At 41.7% G+C, this 21128-nt stretch overlaps 1 protein-coding gene across 1 annotated transcript; it reads right to left on the reverse strand.

Moving 5' to 3' along the window:
* Positions 1 to 8825: 8825 nt before the first annotated feature.
* On the reverse strand, positions 8826 to 14481 carry LOC141386712 (uncharacterized). Its single transcript, XM_073955631.1, has 2 exons — positions 12618 to 14481; positions 8826 to 11585 (listed from the first exon to the last, which is right to left on the reverse strand). Exons 1-2 carry the CDS (start codon positions 14479 to 14481, stop codon positions 10879 to 10881), a joined length of 2571 nt encoding a protein of 856 aa, XP_073811732.1. The 3' UTR covers positions 8826 to 10878.
* Positions 14482 to 21128: the final 6647 nt, after the last annotated feature.

Consider the following 21128-nt stretch of genomic DNA (forward strand, 5'->3'; position numbering starts at 1 on the left):
CGTCTACACCCCAGGAGATTATACACATGGAAATCACCGCAAGATAACCATGGAAATATTGTAAGAAACCAAATAGACTATGTGCTAATAAACAAAAGATACAATTCCTGTGTTACGATGTGTACAACTTATCCAGGTGCTGATATTCCATCAGACCACAATCTACTGGTCTCAAAATTGCGCCTCAAACTGTCCCTAACACGGAAAAAGAAATCCCAGCCGAGAATCGATATCGGAAAACTTACCGATCCTATCATAAGGGATGAACTGCAACATCAAATAAACACAGAACTAGGAAATATCAATGAAGACAATTTGGATTTATTGTGGAACAACCTAAAAACTATTATAAATACAGTTACTAAGAGCACACTAGGAAACCGATCAATGGCAAGAACTGAAGACTGGATAACAGTCGAAATTCGAGAACTTTGGGAAGAAAGAAGTAAGCATAAAAATAAAAATTATGAAAAATACTGGGAAATAAACAAGGAAATAAGATCGGCAATCCGCGCAGCAAAAAATGACCAACTAAATAGAAAATGTCAAGAAATCGAATATCTGCAATCCATACATGACGACTTTAACCTACACAAAAAGTTAAAGGAATCTGTTGGGACGTATGGAAGAAAGTCTAACGCTGTCATATTTAATGATAAAAACGAAGCAGTATTTGATATAGAGGGTAGAAAGACCATATGGAAAGATTACATAGAAAAACTTTTCACGGATGACCAACGAGCACCTATTGAGAATAATATAAACAATTCTTTAACAGGATCACCAATAACACGATTAGAATTAGAACGTGCCATACAAACCCTAAAAGATAAAAAGGCTACAGGTCCAGATGAAATACCATCTGAAGTTTTAAAACTAATAGATACCAGCAATATCGAACTCCTCATCACTCTTTTCAACCATGTATACGACACTGGTCAATACCCAGCAGATTGGCTCAAATCTACTTTCATCGCCATACCCAAGAAAAACTGTGCCAAACGTTGTTGTGAATTCAGATTAATAAGTCTAATGAGTCACGTACTGAAAATATTTCTAAAAATTATTCATCAACGCATATATAGCAAATGCGAAAATGCTATGGGGAAAACACAGTTTGGGTTTAAGGAAGGGATGGGTACCCGAGAAGCTCTATTCTGTTTGCAGATTTTAATTCAGAACTGCCGAGAAGCCCAAAAAGATGTTTTCATCTGTTTCATTGATTATGAGAAAGCATTCGATACGGTTAAACACGATAAATTAATGGATATTTTGGCATCAATTGGAGTACAAGGAAAAGAATTACGCTGCATCAAAAATTTGTATTGGAATCAAAAAGCACGAATCGACGTCAGTGGTGAACAGACTGAAGAAATTGTTATTTCAAAAGGAGTTAGGCAGGGGTGCATACTTTCCCCATTACTATTCAACGTGTACTCAGAAAAAATATTTCAAGAAGCGTTAGGTGGAGAAAACATTGGAATAAAAATTAATGGACAATATGTGAATAATATAAGATATGCGGACGACACCACATTACTAGCTGGGTGCATATCAGGTCTACAGAAACTTGTAGAAAAGCTGGCATTCATAAGTGAAAAGTTTGGGTTAAAAATTAATATGAAAAAAACTAAATATATGATCGTAAGCAGAAAGAACGAACATCGAAATGCGAAGCTTACTATACAGAATACCGAGATCGAGAGGGTACACACATTTAAATATCTGGGAGTTCTAATAAATGACCGGTGGGACTACTCCAAAGAAATTACCAGCCGAATAGAAATAGCGAGAGATGCGTTTTTCAAATACAAAAAAGTATTAGCAAGCCACGAAATAAATGTAACAACAAAAATAAGGTTTATCAAGTGCTATGTTTGGTCAGTCCTCTTATATGCTGCCGAAGTCTGGACACTTAAAAATTCCGATGAAAGGAAATTGGCAGCTTTTGAAATGTGGACATTCCGCCGAGTACTGAAAATACCCTGGACATCAAAAATAACAAATGACGAAGTACTTAGAAGGATGCATGTGAACCGACAACTAATCTCAACAATTAAAAAGCGCAAAATATCTTACCTTGGACACATATTACGGAATAACAAATACAAAACACTACAAACAATACTTAAGGCAAAAATTGAAGGAAAACGTGGAAGAGGTAGGAGAGAAACAACGTGGCTCAAAAATATCCTGACATGGACTGGCTATAATGATGAATACACACTTTTACATGCCGCTAAGAACAGGGAGCTGAACATCATTGTGTAACAACAAATAATTATAAATATGTATTTAATATTATGCATATATGTAGCATTGAAATATTATTGTACGATCACCAATATCCGAATAACGGATGAGTAAATAAAGAAGAAGAAGAAGGAAATTTAATAGTTGTAGGGTTCGTGGTGAGACCACTAATCCTAATATTTGGGGATTTTGTCTTTTATTATAATTTATTTAAATATTAAATATTATTGCACAGGTGGATATAACGAAAGAGACGTTTCCGCCCAATAACGTATTTATCCACATTGTGTAAGTTAAATATGTATTTATTACTGAGGGTCGAAACAGACAATAATGTCCATGATCATGAAAATGATTACAAACAAAATTGAGAGTGATTGAGTAAGACGAAATAATCACAAAAACAAATATCACAAGTAAGAACTGTAAAGCATACAAGCAACTCAAATTAAGGCCACAAAAATAAAGTAAAGCTTTAACATAATGAGTTAGATACACACATTACAATTAATCTCAAAATAACCCCAGCAAAAAAAACGGGCCAAAATAAAGGGTTTTGTAAGGGATTTTTGGCAGCCGTAACTACATCGCCAATTTTTTCCCACTAATAAATTAAAGTTGTTTTAATAAAATATTAAAACAACGACTATGGGATTAAGCCTGACTATTTTGAAAAACAAATCGTCATCCCAAACAAAAAACGCCAACCCTCCTAATTATTTTCATATATTTTGAAAGTCAGAAGTACTAGTCACCATTCATACGCTGCGCAAACTCCATCACAACCCCACAGTCAGCAGCACCATCTATCGATCAAAAGGTCAGTGATTCCAGAGATTTGGAAAATGGCGAAGTTCGCCAAGTTCCTTGTTCCACCACACTGGCTGAGATTTCTTCCCAGGGTAGGTTAGCGGAGAAGAACGTCTGTAAGATTTTTTACGGTCCCATTAAGTTCCTCAGCTTTTTCTATGTTTTAAAGGTTGGATCGTTACCCTTGTTACATGTTCGTAGATTAAATGATAAAATAAAATCGAATATAGACTCACCCCTTTTGTTGGTGTCCTTACTACCCCATTGGAAATGGTGAGCGTTTGCGTCGCATCCCTGGATCACGTTGCAGGTACCCATCATCTCATCGAGCATCTTACGGACATCCAGGTTTGGTGGGTCCGGGTCATCGAAAAGCATGTATACAGAGGATAGTATTGTGGCTATCCCCGTACCATGCTCCAGCCTGACCGTTCACATGTCACCGTTGCTGTATTTTGTTTGCTGTAATTATACCCTCAGCATTTATGCTAACGAGGGTATGTATATACACTTTCATACGGGCAAAATGTGCCTCATCGAAATAATGGTTTTAGACGCCAAGTATGTTTGGACGAAATGTGTTTTAGACAATTTGGAGTCGATTGAGCAATGTCCGTCCGTCTGTCTGGCTGAAGCGCACGATAACTCTCGAACGGATCAACCGATTCGGTCCAAAATTTGGCTTTCGCAATATTTCGTCCAAACTTAGTTTAAGTTCGAAGATGGGTTATATCGGCACACTCCTTCCGGTACCTCCCCCACAAAAGTTTGAAAATGTTCGAAAAATTTGTGCGCCCGATTACTCTTGAAGGGAGTAACCAATTTGGTCCATGCTTTGCACATCGTGAAATTTCTACTAGACTTAGATGAGGTTCCAATATGGACTCAATCGGTTCACTCCTTCGGGTACCTCCCACACAAAATTTCGGAGAAGTTCAGTTTAGAACCTGTTCTTGAAGCGCTTCGTTTTTTGTTGTAGCAACTTGTATTCACTTCCCCCCATACGACGGTGCAAGTTTCATCAGGGGTAGGTCCATACTTCCTGAGAAAATAGCCTGAAAGGTACAAAAAACCCCTGTGACGCCGTGTGTTGATGCTCAAGATAATTCTCGAAAGGATCTGCCGATTCGGTCCATAATTTGGCCTTGTGAAAATATAGTTTAAGTCAAAGATAAGTCATATCGGTCCACTCCTTCAGGTACCTCCCCCACAAAAATTCAAAAATGTTCGGAAAAACTGTGCGCACTATAACGCTTGAAGGGGGTGACCGATTTGGTCCATACTTTACACATCGTAATATATCTACCAGGTATAGATCATATCCGAATATGGATTGCATTTGTCCACTCCATCGGGTACCTCCCACTCAAAATTTCGGATAAATTCACTTTAATACCTGCTCTCGAATCACTTTGATTTTTGTTGAATCAGCTTGCATTCGTTGTCTTCATTACGGCGGTAAAATCTTTATCAGGGGCAAGTCCATACTTCTTGAGAAAACAGCAAGAAAAGTGTAAAAAATCCCTATGGCACCATATGTAGTGGCTGGAGCGCATGGCAACTCTCGAAGCTTTGAGATTTTATCCTAGTCCATATTTTTGTCGGGAAACCCCCTAAATACATACGTTTTTTTCGAGAAAAAAGTATTTTAATTCACACAGGCTGAGGGTATACCTCTGTCGGCAAAGCCGACTGATACTTTTTTACTTGTTAGATAGAAAGATTAAATTTAAGCTCTTGTCCCCCTCGGACGCGGCGAAGATGTCAAAATTGGCATTGCTTAGTCCAGATAACATATTCTTAAGCAAGAGTTCTTTGTCCACAGTAGGTGGGGGAACCCACGCTCAAAGAATTTTCCTGGACGGAATCTCGGATAAGGAGACCGCGGCAAAATCAGCTCCTTCCCAACAGCGCACGCGATTTCTGCATACGAGGTTGATGGGTCAACCAGCCGCGAAGTCATCGTCTGGGTAGGTTAGGTTAGGGAATGTGCAGTCACTAATTGTGACTGCGTCACTCGGAGACCTTCCGGTCCATTGTGATCATCCAGTAGAAAAGAGCTGCAGGAAAAAGGAGGTGAAAAAAGGGAGGATAGGGGAAAAAATAAAAAGAGACAGTTGTTAGCGCAGTAAAAGAACAAGTAGATTACAAGAATGTTTAAGAGTGGAGTGATAGTTTTAGAGTAGGCGAAAAAATTTATTTTTAATGGTAGGCAGAATACTTACTTACTTACTTAGCTGGCCCATTACAGAACATTTGTTCTATAGGCCGAACTAAGAAGAGATCTCCATTCCTCTCTATTTGTTGCTTTGCTCTCTGGAATACCGCGCCTTTTCATCTCAACATCCACTTGTTTGCGCCATCTATTCCTTGGCCTGCCAATTCTGCGTGCACCGCCATGTGGCATGTATTCATACGCCTTTTTAGCGGGTTCATCATCGCTCATTCTTATGATATGGCCTAGCCAACGCAATCGCTGCATCTCGATACGTTTAACAATATTCATGTCGTTGTATAGCAGATACAGCTCGTGGTTCATGCGACGTCGATATTCACCGTCAACGCAGATTGGTCCGTAGATCTTTCGAAGAATTTTTCTCTCAAACACACCAAGCACTGCCATGTCTGCTTGCGCAAGTACCCAGGCTTCGGAGCCATACATCAGCACGGGTAGTATCAGTGTTTTGTAGAGCGTTATTTTTGTTTGACGAGATGTGGCTTTGTTTTTAAACTGCTTACTTAATCCAAAGTAGCATCTGTTGGCCAATACAATTCTTCTTTTTATTTCACAACTGATGTCGTTTGTTGTGTTGACGGAGGTGCCGAGGTAGACGAAGTCTTTTACTACCTCAAAATTATAGGAACCAACTTCCACAGTCGGTCCGAGCTCAATGGACGCATTGCGCGTCGACACCATCAACTTGGTCTTCTCACCGTTTACCGCCAGACCCACTTTAGCAGATTCTCCTTCGACCTTTATAAAGGTATCAGTTACTTCTTTTACTGATCGACCCATGATGTCTATATCATCAGCATAAGCAAGTAGCATGTGACTATTGGTGTAGATTGTGCCACTTCTTTTGACGTTTGCCTCTCGTATAACCTTTTCTAGCAGGATGTTGAAGAGGTCACACGAAAGGCTGTCTCCTTGTCTGAAACCTCTTTTGGTACCAAACTCTTCGGAGAGGTTCTTTCCTATTTTAACTGAGGACCTCGTGTCAGTTAAAGTCATTTTACAAAGCCGGATGAGCTTTGCGGGAATACCAAATTCAGACATGGCTTGGAATACCTTTGAGCGCAGCGGACTGTCGAAGGCTGCTTTATAATCGACAAAAAGGTGGTAGGTGTCGATCTGCATCTCTTGGGTCTTCTCCAGGATTTGCCGCAGGGTAAATATCTGGTCAATGGTGGACTTGCCAGGTCTAAAGCCGCATTGGTATGGTCCAATAATCTCGTTGACCATTGGCTTTAGTCGTTCGCACAATATCCCTGACACGATCTTGTAGGCAATAGGGAGTAGACTTATGCCCCTATAGTTAGAGCATACAGTCTTATCTCCCTTCTTGTGGACGGGGCACAGGATACTCAGGTTCCAATCGTCGGGTACTCGTTCTTCCTGCCAGATGGTGCTAACTAGCTGATGAATACACCTTATCAGCGTGTCGCCTCCGGTTTTGAACAGCTCGGCTGGTAAGCCATCGGCCCCTGCTGCCTTATTATTCTTCAGCCGATTTATTGCTGTCTTTACCTCATCTTGGCTGGGCAGTATACATTCAATACCATCTTCTGGGATTGGGACTGTGGTATCTTCGTCTTCTTCGCTGCTATTGGATACCAACAGATTTGAAAAATGTTCTTTCCATATCCTGAGTATACTATCTGTATCAGTTACCAAATTACCTTGCTGGTCTCTACAGGAGGATGTGCCTGTACCAAAGCCATCAGTTTGATGCTTGACTCTTTGGTAGAATTTTCGGACTTCATTCTGGCTCCTGTACATCTCGATTTTTTCACACTCCCGCTTTTCCATCTCTCTCTTTTTCCTGCGGAAAAGACGTTTCTCCTCTCTCCTTTTCTCCCTGTATCTCTCTCGTGCGCTACGCGTTGCTACGGATTGTAAAGTAGCCTTATATGCCGCATTTTTCTCTTCGGTGGCAGCACGACACTCCTCATCATACCATGGATTCCTTGGTGGAGGTCTCTGGTATCCAAGTATGGATTTTGCGGCTGTTTGCATGGAGTGGGCAATGCTTTGCCATTGCGCTGATATGTTATCGGGATGAGGAGGGCTTTGATTAAGCAATTGGGCTAGTTGAGTGGAATATGCTGTGGCTATCTGTTGTGATTGCAGCTTACCGATGTCTAACTTTCGTGTTGTGTCTGCTCGTACTTTGTTTGCTACGTTTAAGCGGGTGCGTACCTTTGCTGCAACAAGGTAGTGGTCCGAATCAATGTTTGCGCCTCGGAACGATCGTACATCCAACACGCTCGATGAATGTCTTCCATCTATCACAACATGATCAATTTGGTTTCTTGTTTTCTGATCTGGAGACAGCCAGGTGCCCTTATGAATATCGAGATGATTAAATCTGGTACTGCTAACTACCATGTTTTTTGCAGCTGCAAAGTCTATCAGTCTCATACCATTGTCAGATGTTTCACTGTGGAGACTGAATTTCCCGACTGTTGGGCCAAAGATATTCTCCTTTCCAATTTTGGCATTAAAATCGCCTAGAATGATTTTAATGTCATGGGCAGGGCAACGGTCATATGTTTCTTCTAAGCACTCGTACTTGGGATGAAAGAGGGACCAAGATAAATCCTGGGCTTTGCCATGTTAAAACCGGTCAGGACCGTTCCTTGGTATCTTCCATCCCCTACGTCACCCAGGTAGGCAGAATAGTTGAATTTATTTAAGCGTTCAGGTTGCGCTTTCATAGCCACTTCAGATTTTTGATGATGTTGTAGATCACAGCAGGCTCCACAGTTGAGTAGAAAGTTACACACGGTGGGAAGTGAGCACCTACTAACCTATGCCGTCTACCAGCCATTGCTGGACAACGACACAAGATGTGCTCGATCGTCTCTAACTCCTCCTCGTCCTCACAGAGTCTGCAGTCAGTAACATCCTCATCCCATTTGTTGGTATGGGCCCTGATGTAGCAGTGTCCAGTAATAACTCCCGTCGTTACTCTAACTTCAGCTTTACTCAGGTTCAGCAGAGAGTTCGTTCTTTTGACTGACAGAGACGGCCATATGGATCTTGCCACAATGCACCTAGGTTCATTATGCCACAATTCACAGGCTCTTTCGTCAGAGAACGTTTTAAAATTTTGAAAGAAATGACAAATGGGTGGTTTGATAGAGTCAGCGATAGCTAGGTCTGTGGACTGCGATCCTCGCCTAGCTAATTCGTCTGCTCTTTCATTACCCAGATAGTCGCGGTGTCCTGGTACCCAGCATAGCCGGAAGCCGTTAGTTAGCGCTCCCAAGGCTGATCTACACTTAAGGACGACATCGGATTTGATGGCTTTAAGAGCCGCTTGACTATCCACAAAGATAGTCACCGGTTCAAAGATTTCTGCATCCAAACTTTTTATCAATTCCGCTGCCTTCAAATCGCGAAGATTTCAGTCTGGAAGACACTACAGTTGCTGTCTAGCCTGTAGGTGTACTCAAGAGATAGCCTTTCACAGTAGACGCCAGCCCCGGTACCTTCCACCATCTTGGAGCCGTCTGTATAGAAAGCCAGACCGTCCAGAGGGGGGTTACTGCGGTTCCAGTCATCTCTACTAGGTATAAGGACGTCTATATCGCCAAATCTCAGGACTGGTGATATATAGTCGCTCAGTTTTCCGCGTTGGTTCACATTTATGCCTGATTCATTCAGGATACAACCATGCCCATAGGCACAACTGCGCCAGAGATCCTGTTCATGCAGCCGTAGGGCACTGCGAGTTGCCTGACACTTAATGCTGAGACTCAGCGGTTTTAAGTTCAGCATTGCGTTCAGAGCAGCCTGTGGTGTGCTCCTTGTGGCTCCAGTTATGAGGATCGAGGCTGCTCTTTGCACCTTGTCGAGCTTACCCGATGTCGATTTTTGGCGCAGTGAGTGCCACCAAACAAGAGAACCATAGGATAAAATGGGTCTAACCACGGTGTTATACAACCAGTGTATAATCGATGGGCTTAGGCCCCAACTTTTCCCAATGGAATTCTTGCATGAATAAAGTGCAGTCAATCCTTTCTTCGTCCTTTCCTCAGCATTCCTGTTCCATCGCAATTGAGAGTCCAGGATAGTGCCGAGGTACTTTGCCTCGGGCGAGAGCTGAAGCTGCACTCCATCCAGTGTTGGTGGTACAAATACGCCGAGCTTACGCTTTCTCGTGAACATTACCAGTTCTGTCTTGGTTGGGTTTACTCCAAGGCCATTGGCCTTAGCCCAGCGCGACAGCGTCGATAATGCTCCTTGCATAAGCTCCGAAATGGTTGACGGAAACTTATCGGAAATCAGTAGTACAACGTCGTCCGCATAGGCGACAACTTTTATACCTTGATTGTCCAGGTCCGTCAAAATATTGTTTATAACAAGTAGCCACAGTAGCGGTGAGAGCACCCCTCCTTGGGGGGTGCCTCTAGTTACTGTTTTCCTAATTTTTGTCTCCCCAATGCTGGAGTTTATAATTCTGCTTTCTAGCATATTATTTATCCAGCAAGTTAGGGGTTCAGGTGTGTTAACTTTCTTAAGTGAGAGTTTTATGGACTCAAGTTCTACGTTGTTAAAGGCTCCTTCTATGTCCAGAAAGGCAGCCAAGGTAAAGTTTGAGTTTTCCATATTCCTCTCAATGAAGCCAACCACCTCATGCAGGGCAGACTCCATTGATTTGCCTTTAATATAGGCGTGTTGTGAGCTGCTTATAGAGGCGGTGTCTACATGCCTCCTTATCTCCAAATCGATCAGTCTCTCGAGAGTCTTAAGGAGAAAGGATGATAAACTAATGGGTCTGTAGTCCTTTGATGCAGAGTGACTAGGTTTCCCCGCTTTGGGAATGTAAGTAACCTTTACCTCTTTCCACAGACCCGGTACATATGAGAGATTCAAACACGCCCTATAGATCTCCTCCAGGATTTGATATAAAAGCGGCGCTGCAAATTGAAGCATCGCCGGCGTTATACCATCCGGTCCAGGTGACTTATATGGCTTGAAAGTGTTGACAGCCCATTTAATCTTATTTCTGTTAACCACCTTATCAATGAGATCCAAATCCCTAGGCTCTTGAATTTGGAGGTCGTCACATTCATTATTGACGGTGTCCGCATCCTTACAGCCTGGGAAGTGGGTCTCTGCCAGGAGGTTAAGAGTCTCGGTAGCAGAGTCAGTCCACGCACCATCTTGCTTCTTGATACTTCCAATGGATTTAGGGTCCTTGGAAAGTATCCTACGAAACCTAGCTGCATCGTTGACTCCTTCTACTGACTCACAGAAATTCACCCAAGATTTTTTCTTAGCTCGCTTGATCTTACTCTTGTATTTATTGAAACTCACCTTGTAGGAGTCCCAATCAATGTCGAGTTTAGTCTCATGAGCCCTGTTATACAGTCGCCTGGTAGTTTTTCTAAGCTCGCCAAGTTCCTTGTTCCACCACACTGGCTGAGATTTCTTCCCAGGATAGGTTAGTGGACAGGATTCCTTATGGCAACGGAGAAGAACGTCTGTAAGATTTTTTACGGTCCCGTTAAGATCCTCAGCTGTTTCCACATTAATGTTAAGAGCCAGTTGAGAACTCGTTAGTTCCGTGTACTTATTCCAGTTTGTTATTCGCGGGTTCCTATAAGGCATTTGGCGACCCCGTCCAAAATGACATCAAAAGATATCTTCATATGATCCGAGAAGGAACATTCTTTAGATACCCTCCAATTACATAGGACGGAGTCATCTAGATTAGAGAGGGTTAGGTCGATGACCTCCTCCCTATCCCTAATTTTAAAAGTTGGATCATTACCCCTGTTACATATTCGTAAATTATATGATAAAATAAAGTCGAATATAGACTCACCCCTTTTGTTGGTGTCCTTGCTGCCCCATTGGAAATGGTGAGCGTTTGCGTCGCATCCCAGGATCACGTTACAGGTACCCATCATGTCATCGAGCAACCGTCGGACATCCAAGTTTAGTGGGTCTGGGGCCTCAAAAGACATGTATACGGATGACAGCAGTGTGGCCATCCCCGTACCATGCTCCAGCCTAACCGTGCACATGTCACCGTTGCTGTAATTAGATAAAAAGATTAGATTTAAGCTCTTTTTACCTACTATACAAGTCCTCACCTTGTCCCCCTCGGTAGCGGCGAAGATGTCGAAATTGGCATTGCTTAGTCCAGAAACCTTATTTTTATAGATATAAGGCTCCTGGACTAAGACAATGTCTACTTCAGAGGTCGTGAGGGACAAGAGTAGTTCAGCGGCGGCGGCTTTGCAATGATGCAGATTGATCTGCAAAATGCGCAGCCTTTGCCGCTTCCCTACCCTTACTGAGTTTCGTGGGGTGGACTCAGTCGAAACCGAACACATCCTGGGGCCTAATTATGTGAGTCGATTCGATCGTGAATTTACTCGTGAATAAGTTTTCGACACGAGAAAAAAACGGCATGATAAGACTCGATCGAAATCGTTGATCGAATGTTTCGAGAGTAACCGGTAATCGAACTATGTGTTCTTCAGGGAATGTTATGAGGTAGATGTCAAAAAAATGTGTTTATTTCAAAGCAAAAACTAAAAAACAAAATTATGGATGAAAAATGTAAATATTTGTGGAATTTTTTGAACAATACATTGAATAATAATTTCGGAATGAAGTTGTGCTAAGAAAATATGAAAATTAGTAATGTTTGCAAAATTGTTTTGACATTCTTGTTACAGTTTGCTAATACATCTACCTTAATAATTCTCTCTCAAAATAAATGAGAGAATTTGGTGGGTGTTTTGACTTAGCCTCTCTGAGAGAGTATTTCCTTTGGTAAACAACGGGGGATGAACTGTTTAAAATGCACTTTATTAAAAGTTGTTCACTTATAAAGTGAAGGCTATTAATATTAAATAATTTTTTGTTTTGCAGAAATTCATATTTTTTCAACTTGTATTTTAACGACTGCAAACACTAATTTTTGGTTAATGATAGCATGCATATGTATTTATTTTAATTCTAATTTTATCACAATTTCTCAAAACGACTGAAAAGGACTTTTCCCAATTTCTCTTGTTATTTTGTGTAAAGAATGCTCACAATTATTTAATAATATCATTTTTCCTCTATAAACCGCCAATAAACAAAATTTTTTACATTTTAAACAAAAATACAATAAGAAATCTTTTATTTCGTTTGTTTACGATAGGCCATTTGGCTACGAGAAATTACTCGCAAATTTATGCTCAATTTCTCGATAATTTTACTCGATAACGAATGTTGTCATCCCACCTTTGAGTACTCGGGTCGAAACAACTCGATATCGAATCACGTAATTAGGCCCCTGAACCGAAATTCAGTTTTCCCTCACGTTCTCTAAGATATAACTCCCCAGGGGTGTCTACCGCCACTCTTGCAACCAAACCACCATCCTCGTTACAGGGTGCTAGACTTATTACAGTCCAGCCCGATGTAGTGAGGTTGGGATTTTGCAATCTGAGCATCTTCAGCAGGAGCTCCTTATCCACAGTAGGTGGGGGAATCCACGCTGAAATGACCTTCCTGGATGGTATATCAGTTAGGGGGACCGCCGCGAGATTAGCTCCTTCCCACAGAGCGCCAAAGCCCTCAACTGTCCGAACAAGAAAGTCTCGTGACTTCTTGTTCAGACAATTAATAACTTTGACACCCTTCCGCAAGAAGGCGCTGCCAAATTGTCGGTCCTCCTGATCTTCCGGTCCAGAAACTATGGCAGAACGAAGACCAATTTCAAAAAGCAACCAGTGACTGTCGCTGATTCTACCGTTCGGGTCAGCTCTGTCGATGATTGCCAAATGAAGGTCTTTATCATCTGCCACTGTAACTGGTTTACTGTATGGCTTCTTGCGTCCTTGACCGCGCGCCTTGGGGTTAACTTTTCCAGAGGAGGTGGATGCCTTCTCTGTACTCGGTTGCTTTCCCTTGGTAGTACGCTCAGCAGCCGCCGCATACGAGGTTGATGGTTCAACCAGCTGAGAAGTCATCGTCTTCTTTGGTGAGGGCTGTGGACCCTCGGAGGAACGAACGCGCTTCACAGATTTATTCTGCGGGGCATTGTTCGTTCCTCCAGAAGACGATGTTTCCTTAGCTGGTCTAACCATCTTCCTATTGAGACCAGCATTTCCAGCCGCTTCACCCTTGCCTTTCGGAGCAGAATCGGGCTTTGAGGCTGAGTCCTTCACCGGTCGGTCATCACTAGGGGTGCCTGTAGGTTTGGGGGTGCACTCAATAGCCTTTTCCTTTACCTGTCGGTTCGGGTTAAGCTTCTGAATAGGTTTAGGCGTAGCACATTTGCCAGAGGCAGTAGGCTTAGCCGGCTCCACTACTTTATCCGGGAGGAAGATCCGTTCCACCTGGAGCTCGCGATGAAATTCATGCGGGTAAGTTCTCTCGTACTTCCTTATGAATTTCAGCTTACCCCTGATGAGGTGGACCTCCCTCGCCGAATGCAAGATCGAATCTCTCCCTACGAACTTGCGAAGATAGGATACAGCACGTTTGTAGTGCCTCGCATCCGATGCCTCTCGTGCAGATGCAACTTTCGAGTCGCTGCCCGTTGTCGGGGTCTCGTTAGAATCCCCGTCGTCGGACATCATTTCTGTTGCAGTCTGCCTTTGAAGCCTATTGTCGGCAGGTGCCGACACAGGACCAGTCGGAATCGGACCTGCATCCGGTTGGGTATCAGGGTTCGCACTCCCTTTGTCAGTGTCACAACAACCTTCCTGTGTAGACTTGGCCGGGATCACCGTGGTGTCCAGCTCATCATCAGTCAGGGTTAGATTGTGTAACAATTCCTCCGGGAGTGTGTCCTCACAATGCTCCGGTACAAGCCTATCCAGCTGGTCGAGGAGTTCCCTACTTTGCCTCTCTAAACTGTCATGAATAGTTCTGAGGGTCCCGTGAAGGTCGTCCCCGCCCACAACTGCGGTCCTGTCTGCCGTAGACTGGCTTTCACCAGCCCTGGCTAAATCATGTTCCTTTTGAATTGCCGGGTCGTCATCTAATTTGGGGGTTGGAATTGATGCACTTGTAGCAGGTACAGCTGTAGGTGCCAAGGCATCCACACCTAGAACAGCCGGATCACAATCACTTGATCTCGACGACACATGGCTTGTGGTCACACCAACGCTTGCCGCCGGTACTGGGTTATTAACTCCCTGCACCGTAACTTTATTTATCCTATTCTTTCTACCCATTTTAGTTAATTTGTTTAAGGGAACTACCCCGATCCAATTTTTGGTCCACGGGGGGTCCGAGGACCCCCAGGGTCTCCACAATGTGCGGGGTCGGGTCCGGCTTTGGTTACCCAAGGACGACTCCGACTCTACACAAGCAGTGACCCCCTTCCCATCCGCCACCCGGGAAGACGCGCCTGGTAGGAGAATGGCAAACTCCCCCAGGATCGTCTGGGTAAAGGACAAAGATATCTTGCTGGCTACTTGCAAAGCAGCTAGCCGCTCAGTCCTAAATAAGGAAGCTCCTGTTTCAACTTCAGTGGAAAGCCTTGCAAACCACCCAAAATAATGCCCTACGAAATGCTACCGTATATGTCGAGTGTGGACCATGGACATGTTACTAGACAGTTCCTGCTGGCATCTCATGAACAATAGCAGCCCAACCACCACGGTGAGTACAAACGGAACAAGTGATTAAATCATAAGAAGAGTTGCAACATTGGAGCAGGAATCTCGAACCCTGGAAAGAAGGAAAATAGGACCACAGTCATGTTTACGACGTTACGTTGACTAATCCGAAGACGTGCGCAAGTTGCTTAAATCGACAATTTGTCGAGCACACCGAGAGTGACAGGGCGAAGAGAAGAGTGTTACGTCGCATTAGATCTCTTCCTGCCGAGGATGGAGCACCACAGTTTACAATGGATGGTGTTGCGAATGCCATCAGGAACCATCGTTGGGCCCTGATGGAGTCTCCATGGTAATGCTGAATCAGCTGGATGAGTCGGCAGTTAATTATCTTACGATGGCTAGCCATCCACATCTTGCGAGAGTCTGCAAAAATGGGCAGGGTGGTCCAGCTACCGAAGATAGGCAAAGATGCCAGAAAAGGTGTTTCGTACAGACAGATTTTGCTTCTGTCGCCCGTAGCAACAGACATAGCTATCCAGATGCCGATCATCAGCATGGGCTCCGCACTGTACTATAACAGGGTTACATGTAATCTCCATAATAATCCTTATACATATTAGTCGAGGATTCAACCAGAACCACCCGTGCGATAGGACAGTATTGATGGCACTCGTCTTATCAAAAGCCTTTCATACATTCAGGCATCCGGCCAAGTTTGAAACGTTGGATAATAAATTAAATGTGTGGACGCAAGTTGTACGTGGAATTCAGGAACAATAAGTTAAAGCTCCGTAGATTTCCCCAAGGTGGGGTGATATTTCCGGAACTGTTTAACCTCCATCTTTCCTGTATTCCACCCTCTCCAGACGGCATTGATATCGTAAAGTATGCGGATGATTGTAAGATCTTGGCGTCAGGTACCTTCCATAGTGTCATTTGTGAGTGGCAGAACTTACATATATTTGATATATTTTACCATCTTTTTCCATGCGAGGAATATGAAAATATTCGCAACTAGTTCTACGGCCACTATGTTCTCCACCTGGACTGCGGAGAGAGGACAGACTTGCAATATCCTGCTTGATGGCAACAGATTTCCGACCAGTAACCATCCCAAGATTTTTGGGGTAAGATTCGACAGTATTTTCACGTCGCATATGCTACAGCTATCTGTGATAAGCTGAGATGTAAGAACAAGGTCCTAAAGTCCCTAGCCGCAGCACTTGGAGTGCAGATAAAAACACCTTGTTGACCACATATAACGCGATAGGTCGGCCCGTGGTAATCTATGCGGCGCCAGTGTGGCATTCGAACATAAGTTCAACGAGAACCTATTGAAGTTCAATGAGAACTGATATCAGTTGAGCATCTGCATGACGAGTCTAAAATTTTTCCAGTATGGCAACACAATTGCATGCTATTGTTGTAGTAGTTGCTCAGGTGTTACCATGAGAGTCATTCCAATCAGCGAATGGTGTATAGGTATGCCAGGTGGGATCTTCATGATCTGGAAAAAGAGGTACTACGATATAAGAAAGAACCGAAATCACCAATCCTGTCAACTCTTTATACACAGCTATGAATGTATAATAATATAATAATTGTTCCACAACCATCCCAAACGGGACAGTAGAGACTTCTCTCATATCAATGAGTGCACCCCGATTCATATTAGCTCAATGATATGGGACCTACTGTTTATCGCCGAGTCCGAACGGCGTGTCTTACGACACCACTTTATAGAGAAGTTTTACATGGCTGATATACTCAGGAAATGAAGCCAACATTACTGAGGGGTATTTTGCCACCGTTGAAAATTTTGATGTTGCCTGGCCGGGGAATCGAACCCACGACCTTCTGCGTGCAAGGTGGGTGTGCATTAGAGATATAACTTTTTTGCAATTTTTGCAAATATCGAAAATACCACCGCATAGCCGTGTGAAATTCGGTGTCATTTTTTCTCTATCGCGAAAAATGTTTCCGCACCAAATGCAATGAAGTTCAGTAATGCATTACTTAATTTTATTTGTTATAATGGCATATACGCTTTTCGTATTAACTTATTAATAGTTTTATTCTAATTTAAAATCAATGTCGAATCATTCTGGACCAATAAGTTATCAAATCGCGATATTTCAGAGCATTTACTGCACCTTTGACAATATTGAAATTTTTGTTGTTTTTCTTTATAAACTCGCGAATTTTATGTTTATATTTACTGTGCCTATCGGACAAGAGAATGTGTGGTCATTTGCAACGAATTCGCGAAAGTTACAGACTGTTTTTAATGAATATGTCTGTGAGAATTGTATTTGTATTCTATAAATATTTATTCAAACAAATCAAATTTTAATTTTTTAATAGGAAAAATACCAAAAGGGCTTTAGTAATCGCAGTCGGCGCGGAAACTTTTTTCACCGAATCGAACTAAAATCGAACTACACATGGTACTGAGGTGGTATTTTTTTTTTGTTTTGGTTATACCCCTAGTGTGCATACCATTGCACCACGGTGACACCCTATGAATTAAACCCTATCAATTCACCAAAATGAATTTCAATTCTACTAGAAGTTGGTGTTTGAATTGCTTTTCTACAAGCTGATCTTCCCAGACCTTTCTATTTTCCTTTTACCAAACCCGCTAATGTGAAAGAAGACTTCCTCCGGCCCTTTATGAATGTTCGTGGAATACAGTTTTTAAAACACAAATAGATAATATATTATTGAGATCACGCTTTTTTATCAATGATTGCAACCAGAAGATCATCTGAATCCAGACATATGAGTAGCGCCCAACGTCAGTAGCCCAAAAAAATTTTCTCTCGCATTTGTTAATGTTGGATATGGAACTAAATCCAATTCACCGGGTCTGAAATCCAATTACGTCTCTGTAGACTGTCTTACGTACCATTTTCTGAGGCATTTGATTGAAGAGAAAGTAAAGAAATATTTACGATTCGCATTATTTATCAATGATTGCAATCAGAAGATCGTTTGGATCATTAACACAGCCTGGCTGTCATATGAGTGGTGCCCAACGTCATTGGTCCATACGAAGACGTTATTCAGCATTTTTTTGTCTTTGTGCTCACACTTGCCTAAGCAACTGGTGAACTGAAAGTCTCACGCTTTAGCGTCGAATGAAAATCCTGCATGGAACTGATGCTCATTTATCGGGTTGGAATTCCAGGTCTACCAGAGACTGATGTCCCCGTGGGCTGTCTAATCTCAGCTGCTTCCTTTAAGCTTTTTATGTGTCATTTTCTGAAGAACTTGACTGCTATTGCTTCGGGATATACGTTATCTATCAATTATTGCAACCAGAAAATCATCTGGTGTTGACACAACGGCTGTATTTGTTTTGCTTTCTCTATCGGATTCGGAGTCTGAGTCGAGCTTGAATTTTCCTTGTGTTTCTCAGTCTCTTCGTTCCTGTATCTTCGATCACAGATGCCAAGGCAATGATGATGACAACTAGGTGTGATTCGTAGGCAGATCAACATCGCCATGTCTACACCGTAACTTTACTACACTTTCTAACTTTTTTCAATATTTTTATTGTTTTAGGGGAATAGCCCCGTAGTTAGTATTTTGTCACACTATTCTGTTCCGAAACATGTCATATCATAGGGGATTGAGTTTTCTACTTTCGAACAGAATAGTATGATCATCCGTATCCCCCTATTCACTGGTGGGGAGGCGATCTGTATCTGAACTGACAGTTTTGGAAATTCGTAATAAAAAGGTACTAACCCAGGAAAAAATTGGAAGCCACATGAGCTGAATAACCCATTGCTAAGTCAGCGAGAGTTGTGTGTTCAATGCTCACTGCCGGCAAACAATTTTTATACCAGTGGGTTTGGATTTAAAATGTCAATTCCATAGCGCAAACGTCAAATAAATCCTCCCGAAGTGGGTTAACCCGGCAAAAAAATCTAGTGTAACCGTGCTATTATAATCATTATATTATAATCATGTTTTGGAATAGCCCCATTAAAACCGTGGCCCCCCCCCCCCCCCCCAGTGTAGTGATTGATGTCATGTGGGGAAGAAGCACCGTCTTGTTGAAACCAAAATGTAGCCGAGATCACGAGCTTCATTTTCAAGCATTAAACAGTCGGCTATCATGGTCGCCATTGAAGGTTACGTTCTCACCTACATAATTTTTGAAGAAGAAATGTGGGCTGATGGTTCTACCAGCGGGCAAACCACACGAAGCCGTTGATTTTTCTGGATGAAGTGGCACCTCTTGAATCTCTTTAGGTTGCTCATAACCTAAATGCGGCTCCATTAAGCCAGAATTGGGAATCATCGCTCAACAAATTCCTCAAGAAAGCTGAATAAAGTTGAACGATTTGCAAACATTGTTCAGTTGTAAGCGCCTCGACACATAAGCGACTGGCTTTCTGGCTGAAGTCATTTCTGGTAAAAAACTAAAGAACAAGTTCGACCTAATTCAAATGTGGTTCTGACATTCCTTTATTCCTTTCCTAGAAATGACTTCAGCCAGAAAGCCAGCCGCTTATGTGTCGCTCAACGATAAAATGCCAAACAACACTTAACAAAAATAACATGATACCATGACACGACTCAAACGTGATCAGTCAAAAAAGGCTATTGAAAAAAATACCTTGACGCCGAGCAAATTAAAATCGGAGTTCGGACCGAATTCGGTCCGAATTTTTATGAACTGTCGTATGAATTTCTGATTTGTTAATGGAGATTCGGAAAGATATCGGTCCGAATTCGGAAGTAAAATCTTATGAAATTATGAAGTTTTGGTCGACTTTCGGACCGAATTCGTTACGTACTCTGATGAACTGTGATTTTTTTTTTATTTTTATCATTAACAGCTTGTTTCACTATGTCGAACGAAAATGAAAACGAAAGAAAAACTACTTAACTCGTGTATGATTTTCAAACTTTGTAGTTGTTTCGAAGCAAAAACAAAGTCAATATAACCATGAAAAACAAAGTTTAGGTGATTTTCGTTCGCATTCATTTTCTTTCGACATAGTGAAACAGGCCCTAACCCCAGTTTATGTATTTCGAAACCAAAAAGGTGTGCGCATGAAACACACCCAAACTTTAATTTTGGAAATATTATTTCCTTTGCTTTTTCTTCGAAACAAAAAAAAAAAACAAATTTGCAAAACACATTCCTTTTCTTATCGACATAAATGAACAGGCCCTAAATGTTTTAATATCATGGTAAAAATGCAATATGTCTTGTAAACAGTGGAGAACAATAAATTCATCAACAGGATCTGCGAAATATGTAAAACAATTGTTATTAATATATAAAATACATGTATACATACAGTTTGTCAAGAAAATGTTTTCGAAACAAAAAAAGTATCGACGTTTGAAATGAAACACTGTTTTTGGCAAGAATAATAAAACTATATAAATATATTTCATCACAGGGTTATTCTTACAGATGTATACTTCTAAAATAAATTAATAAATATTTTTATTTCATTAAAAAAAATCTTAAAACTAAAAAATAAAAAAACATAATTCATTTTTGTACTGTCAAATAAATGTTTTCGAAATTCAGAATTTTTCAGGTTTTGCAATAATTTTCGGCATTTTGATACTAATATTTAGTATGACCTCCTTGAGCATCAATTACAGCTTGTAACCGCCTGCGGATCGAAAAAATAAGTTTGGGTATATCATATTCTAGGGGTATTTTTTCCCATTCTTCTTTGATGAACTTAATTAATTGGGCTTTATTGGAAGGGGACCTTTTTCCAACTTTTTTCTTCAGATGAACCCACAAATTCTCAATAGGGTTTATATCAGGACTTTGGGGAGGAGTATCAATAACTTTTGTGCAGTTATATAACAACCAAGAAATGCACAGATGTGATTTATGTTTGGGATCATTATCTTGGTAGTATTTGTACTTGAACTTATTCGTATTTTCCGGGTCAATAAACCCGAATTTCCGAACGCTGGCGGTCAAATTAGTTTTTAGGACATCAAGATAAACCTCTTTAGTCATAGTTTCTTCCAATATGCGTATTTCACCAACTCCTTTGCTGGATATACAGCCCCATACCATTACTGAAAGTTTTCCAAATTTTACAGTGGGAATTACATTTTTATTTTCCAATGCTGTCAGAGGTTTTCTCCAAACTTTTTGTGGTCCATCATGATAGTACAGCATAACTTTCGTCTCATCGGAAAATATAACGTCTTCCCAGTACTCTTGAGGTTGTGAAATGTGCTCCATAGCGAAGCTTAATCGT

Source organism: Musca autumnalis, unplaced genomic scaffold, assembly GCF_047663935.1.
Source record: "Musca autumnalis isolate F117 unplaced genomic scaffold, ASM4766393v1 scaffold_5, whole genome shotgun sequence".
In the NCBI taxonomy this organism is placed as follows: domain Eukaryota; kingdom Metazoa; phylum Arthropoda; class Insecta; order Diptera; family Muscidae; genus Musca; species Musca autumnalis.

Bases quoted from the DNA above. Each gene is read 5' to 3' on its own strand.
- LOC141386712 (XM_073955631.1), bottom strand. From the start codon at position 14,481: ATGGGTAGAAAGAATAGGATAAATAAAGTTACGGTGCAGGGAGTTAAT. The intron at 11,586-12,617 runs GTGAGGGAAAAC...CAGTAAGGGTAG, and splicing joins GGAGTTATATCTTAGAGAAC to GGAAGCGGCAAAGGCTGCGC.